Source organism: Oreochromis aureus, linkage group 15, assembly GCF_013358895.1.
Source record: "Oreochromis aureus strain Israel breed Guangdong linkage group 15, ZZ_aureus, whole genome shotgun sequence".
Classification (NCBI taxonomy): Eukaryota; Metazoa; Chordata; class Actinopteri; order Cichliformes; family Cichlidae; genus Oreochromis; species Oreochromis aureus.
In genome coordinates, this window is record NC_052956.1 from 34,264,925 (window position 1) to 34,271,113 (window position 6,189).

A 6,189-nucleotide genomic window follows, 5' to 3' on the forward strand; every position below is an offset into this window, starting at 1 on the left:
TACAAAGTCATTGTCAGGCCATCTAACACAATGTATGGTAATTTCACACGACTTTTAAAGGCTGTATTTAGAGCTGCGACTAAGTACAGTACAAGTATATTACTTTAGTGTAAAAAAATGTCTAAAAAAATCTGGTGCCAAACTGAAAACGTAGCAAATTCTTGTAACCAAGATTTTTTTTGACATTGTGTGGAAAAAAAGGAGAATCAGTTGCCTTTTTTTTAAACTAAATGATGAATCAGATCAGTTCCTTTCCATTTATAGAGGACAGTATCAGTTAATTTTATTTGGAACTGTCCAGTTATATTATGAAAATATCATGGAAATCGTTTCTCCTGGGGATGAATGGAAATGTAGATAAGTGATTTACATGCAGAGACAGTACTGATCTTGTTCTGGATTTAATTTGTCAGGAACATCAGTAACTGCAGAGCCCTTAAAAAAGGGAGAAAAAAAAGGGAGTGAGTGTGGGTGTAAGGGGGGGGGGTTAAAAAAATGACATAACAATTCCTTCAATTTCTTTTTATTAACACATTACATGTCCATTGAAAAGGACTAGGTAGCAAATATATTGTCTTTTGCATTCAAATGAACACAAAAGGATCATACCTGTACATTCACTAAGGCTCTGTCTTTAGGGAAAACGCGGGTTTCCATAAGGCAAATAATATTTAAAGGAATGCTATTAAGTATTATCCAGCATGTCAATTTATTTCTCACTTCTTCCTGACAGTACAAGGATGCAAGCTGGTAGCACAATCTGCTCTGCCGTGCCAATTCATATTTTACAACCTTAATACACAGTAAAGGGAAAAGGCAAGCCCAAAAAATAAAAAGTACACAGTATCAGGATGTGTTATTTGAGTGTGTAAAGTACAGCATGTTGATGGATCAGTAGGTAAAGTCTGGAATGTCACTTAGTGAACTGATTCCTAACCCTATTATGACACTGCAACAGCTGAGATGCCAAATTGTTGTCAAATCACAAACCATCAATGAATCTGGCCCCTCATTTTAATGTCAACTACACATCTGTAAAGTCTTGCACTACTGTGACGTCGCCGCTTTGACAGCATTTGCCTACAGACTGATAAACGCCCGCCAAAACAGCCAAAGCCACATTTTTGTTAGTTCCTGTGACGGTAGGTGTCTTGGAGATCACACAACACCATAGCAGCCTCACTGTTGTGGCTTGCAACAAAAAAAATTAAAACAAAAACAAACTAACAAGATGATTCAATACAGTTTAAACATGTATGCAAATCTCAATATGTAAATAAATATACATAACAGCACATTTCTCTATCAGCTTGTATGCAAGCCTTCTCCCCCCCCTCACCACAAAACGTGGTCACATCTGGAAGTTTCACATCACATTAAAGAGCAAACAAGAAAAATATTCAAATGTTTTAAAACCGATCCGTCGGTTCAGTCTGCTAAAAGTTACAAGGAGAGGCAGGCGTGCGGCTGCGGGAAGCAGCAGTTTTAATTTTTAAGAGCCCAAACGCTTTGTTCAAAAACCATGAACAAACGCTCCAATTATGTATCGTGCTACTGCCTGCTGACAGAAGCAACAAACCTGATTTAGTCAGTTAATGCATAAAAATTAAATAATAACAATAAAAAAAAACTATGAATGACAGCATGAAATGCAATAAAGTCACATTCTGTGAGGCATGTGGATAGAATAAGATAACTTAAGATGTATAAAATGCATCTTTATAGTTAATCTCCTCTCTAGTATATAAACTCGGTGGGTATCAGAGCTGCTTGTCTCCCTGCTTTGTAAACTCACTCTGTACACTTGTTAAACATTGACATCTAAACAGTCAAAGATGCATAGCCTTTCCCCTTCGCAGAGTCCTCACGCTTTGTTCAGACTTTTTAAAAATAAAACACTGATTACACCTCCTGTGCTCCAACAAACACTCGAGCAGGCAGCGTATTTACTCCAACAGCAGCATACACGGTGAAGAAGAGTCTTCACGCATCCCGGCCCGCTCTGCTGCGCAGCGAAGGCAAGGATCAACGTCTCATTTACCGACCTGCCTTCAGTTTCAATCCAGGCAGACGTAGGGCAGTATGTTCAGCCTGCTCTCATCTCCGTGCGGGTCCAAGGAGATGCACTCGGTCCAGTCGTACCATTTACCCATTGTGTCATAGCAACCATTTACCCCGGACCAGTGCTGTGTGTGTAACCTGCTCAGGTCTTTGCCGTTCACCTCTCTGCTGACTCCAGGGATCTCTCTAGGTGGTGAGTCTGAAACCAGCGTGTGTGTTTTCTTAGCATCTTTGCTCTGGTGCTCCTCCTTCTTCAGGAACTCTGACATGAAAAAGTGTGCGCCGGGGGTGTGTGCGCCCGACGACGTCAGCACGTTGCTTTGCTGGCTAAGGTACGACTGGATGATTTCGCTCCTCGACAGCTCTTTCCAGTCCGTCTGCTGGAAAGGACTGGGAGGAACTGGCGGATTTTGCTTCGGCTGTTCTGACCAGTTATTCTCAGGTTTGTTATTCGGTCTGACCTCGCCCTCTGGGAAAGAATCCTTCTGGAAGGAGGTTTTGATCTGCCCCGTTACGGGATCGAACGTCAGCCTCCGGTCTTTTAACCTCACTGGTTTTGTTCTGTCTTCTACAGTCTGCCCTTCTAAATTAACCGAGTAATCCTTAGGTCTGTACTTCTGTCTTTTTCTTTTCCCTGTATTAAAAGAAGGACCCTCATCTTCCAGACTCTCCACGCCACTGCAGGGGGTGGCAGTGGAGCCGTGGAGAGACATACTAGGAGGCAGGCGGTGAGAGTCCAAATCAGCAGACCCTGAACCGTCGGTGTGAAAACCCTGAACAGATGCGCTGAAAGCCTGAGGAGGCAGCCCGAGCCCAGAGTTGTCTACAGTCCCAGGTCTCACGCTGGGGCCAGGAATACTCTGTGCTTGGGGTGCAGTTTGTTTTACAACAGCTTCCTGTTTTAGAGTCTGAGGACTGTGCAAGGAACAGCGCGGGCTTCTGGGTCGACACTTTCCCCCAGAGGCAGCTGGCTCCTGTCTGGCTTGCTGCTGCAGAACTGATGCTTTTAGCAAAGAGGAAGTGCTAGGAGGCTTGCTGCATCCCGGGAAATTTGAGTGAGGCTTTACAGCATGAACAGGAATTTTATTTAGCTTGTCGTTGTCCAAAGCCTCAGGAATGTCCCTGTCCAAAGACTGATGTGCACGAATATCTGCAAAAATTTCTGCGCCGGCACCAATTCCATTGGTTTGCAGCTGCTTTGAGTTTTGGATTTTATCATTAAGAGTCATTTTGGGTATCTTTGCTGGTAAAATCGGTCCTTCCTTCTGCTCGCCCTTGCGTTTCCTGTTGCTCGGTTTTTCCACTATCAGGGAACAGTTGTTGAAGTCGTTTCTGTTCTTCAACTCTGGGCCCATTTTACCCAACGGTGGGTTGGCGGCTGGAGCAGAGATGCAAGGATGAGCACCGCCAATGGAAGACCACGACGTGCCGGTGCCGCCTTTTGACAACACCTCAACCTTCCCTGGTTCGATTAGCTTCTGCCAGTTTCGCAGAAGCTTCTTGGCTCTCTTTGCGAGGTCCTCGTTTTTGGTTTTCTTCCGGACGTCGTTGATGAGCTTGCCCAGGCGGGTTTCCTAAAAGAGGAGATAAGATTGATGATTGTTTAACAGCGGATGCAACTTGACTGCTAAAAAGCTGCATTTGATTGCTTTATTTGGTGATGGCACATGTTCTAACTTACCTCCAGTGCCTCTTTGGTGATAGGATATTTCTCCAAAAAGGAGATCACCTCCACGACGACCACCATGTTGCATATCTGCTGGAAAAGAAAGACCAATTATATACAAAAATACTGAGAGATCACAAAAACAGCATTAAAGGAAGACATGTCTGTATCTAGATGTTGCCACTCCACCAAACACGTTCTTCAGAAGGGAAGAAAAGAACTTATTAAAAGGTCGAGAAATCATTTGAATAAACTTTCAAATGTGCACCTGTACGTTTAGAAAACATTTACTAGTTTCGGGCTCAGTTTGTCAAAACGAGAAAGCATGCAAATGTCCTGTTTTAGTCCACCAAAATAGTAGAAAGCTCATGTATTCAGATGATTGTTGTCTTTAATCTGCAGCCACTTCTGCAATGATCAACAATGTGGTTATTGGTTAACATATGTCGCAGTGGAGGATTTCCTTTGCAAAGCCAAAGCCCAGCTCTAGCTGTAGTGTGCCTGCGATCAAACCTATAACAGACATTAAAAAACCCTCAATTGAAAACTGTTGAGTGAGGAGTCGTTGGCAAAAATGTAATACAAGCATCTGTAATTCGATGTTACACCACTGCGGACCACAAGCCCTGACTTCTGATTGATGCAGTGAATGACGGTCAGGTCTGCTCTTGCGTTTGCATTATGTGTCAATTACAGTGTGGTCGTCTCCCGGTGTTTTATATTTCGTGCCAGCCGACAGAAAGTAATTTTCCCTCCTAGTGGAATATTCTCCTTGTTGTGGTCAGTTTTATTTGGTGGCAAGCTTTTCTTTGTACATTCTCTCACATCCATCCAAGCAGTTTCAGCAGTCTGACAACATTTGTGAATCTTTATACTGAACTTATGATTATTATTCGTTATACCCAGGCGACGCTTCTGAACAGGCCAATGGCAATAGTTATGTCAGCCGACATGTAGTTACATTTCTTGCGAGGTGCACATCAGGTTACAGCATTGATTTCCTGCTGAAGCATAAATCAGGTGTAAACTGTGTGTGGGATGCTGGGCTTTTCAAGGCTTTCTGGCAGGATGTCACAGAGAGTAGTGCATGACTGCAGGTGGGCATGTTGAAATAAGAAGTTGTAGATACGGATGTCAAAATAATTTTACATTGTGGGCCACACACAGCCCAGTTTGATCTAAAGCGGGCCAAACCAGTGAAACTTCTCTTTCTGTCACTGTTTAGCTACACATTTAATCCCATTTAATAAAGAAATGCTGCTGCAGTAAATGAAAGAAACCTGTCAGCATGTCTAAAATTACAGAAAAAGATCGTTCACCCTCCACCAGGCAACCACCTTAATTATTTTAGGTGTAGTACGAATGACAACAGGGGAGGTGCTTTATCAGCAGGACAAGCTGTAAAACTTACGAAAAAACTGTTAAAAGCCCTCCTTCATATTTTCCAAAACCATCCAGTTTGGCCGGATTGGAATCTTTGCTGACCGATTCTGGCCCCTGGGCCTTATGTTGACACCCCACTTATTGGGAATTCTGTTGTGGATAATCAGGCATGTGTTGGACACTCAGCAGTAACACACTAGGAGTATTTAAATGACACTGTAAACAACAACAGCTCTGAATCCATTTGTTTGTAATGGTCGCTGGTGCTGGGTAGCTCACTGAGAAGCCATACATGGTTTGTTGGTTGCTGCCTAACTCGGCTTGGCTGTTTATACTGCTGTAACACACCTAAAGTAATCCCGGGGTCATCTTAGATAAAGGCGTTACAAACCTCTGAGCCCTGCTGGAGGTCTCCTCTCTGCAGAGCCTCTGTCGCTAAAGGAAACTTGCACTACATTCAGCACGTCCCCCTCTCTTGTCCTGATGAACTCTACTGTAAGTGCACACAATTTCGCTTGCCCACATCAACATTTGTCGCCAGCATCCACTTAACCGGGCTCTGGCACGCCTGCTTCATCACTCACTTTCGCTAACTAGACGTTAGCCAGCTAATTAGCAAGCAAATACTAAGTGTCCAGACACTGAATGCCTCCACTCTGTCAGTTCCCCTATAGCGACTCGAGGCCACCGGCTCGACCACCATTGTCTGCTCTTCTCCACCCAGTTCGCTCCGCTTAAAACCAGCGGACATACTCACATTGCTCTGGCCGTCGATGGCCTGTAGCAGCCGGTCTCTCATCACCTGCGGAGTGGCTGTAGCCGCTGTCATCGCCTGGCGGTGTCGCGGGTCAGGACGGAGACAGACAGCAGAATCCCCCGAAGAGCCGGTGATGGGAAACCCGCCGACACTCACAACTCCGACGGAAGCTCCCCCGAAGCAGCGGGCATCATGCTTTATGATGCTTCTGTCTTTGTTTCCGATCGCCACCCTCACCTGTTTGGTACCGCGGGCTGCAGGAGACAGAACACCCTCTCCGGGAATCGGCTACCCCCTCGGCTGGTAGCCGCCTCCTTCTCGG

General features: G+C 44.7%; 1 protein-coding gene across 2 annotated transcripts; it reads right to left on the minus strand.

Annotated features, from left to right (window-relative positions):
* Positions 1–513: 513 nt before the first annotated feature.
* LOC116316890 (mediator of RNA polymerase II transcription subunit 26-like) lies at positions 514–6,189 on the minus strand. Of its 2 annotated transcripts, none has more exons than XM_031735534.2 (3): positions 5,868–6,189; positions 3,743–3,817; positions 514–3,635 (listed from the first exon to the last, which is right to left on the minus strand). In XM_031735534.2, the coding sequence occupies exons 1-3, from the start codon at positions 5,937–5,939 to the stop codon at positions 2,058–2,060; spliced, it is 1,725 nt and encodes a 574-aa protein (XP_031591394.1). In that variant the 5' UTR covers positions 5,940–6,189; the 3' UTR covers positions 514–2,057. The 2 variants fall into 2 exon arrangements, with proteins under 2 accessions (XP_031591394.1, XP_039454355.1); XM_039598421.1 differs by having other exon boundaries at positions 3,743–3,820.

Bases quoted from the DNA above. Each gene is read 5' to 3' on its own strand.
- LOC116316890 (XM_039598421.1), bottom strand. From the start codon at position 5,939: ATGACAGCGGCTACAGCCACTCCGCAGGTGATGAGAGACCGGCTGCTA. The intron at 3,821-5,867 runs GTGAGTATGTCC...TTTCTTTTCCAG, and splicing joins CCATCGACGGCCAGAGCAAT to CAGATATGCAACATGGTGGT. The intron at 3,636-3,742 runs GTAAGTTAGAAC...CTCCTCTTTTAG, and splicing joins TCACCAAAGAGGCACTGGAG to GAAACCCGCCTGGGCAAGCT.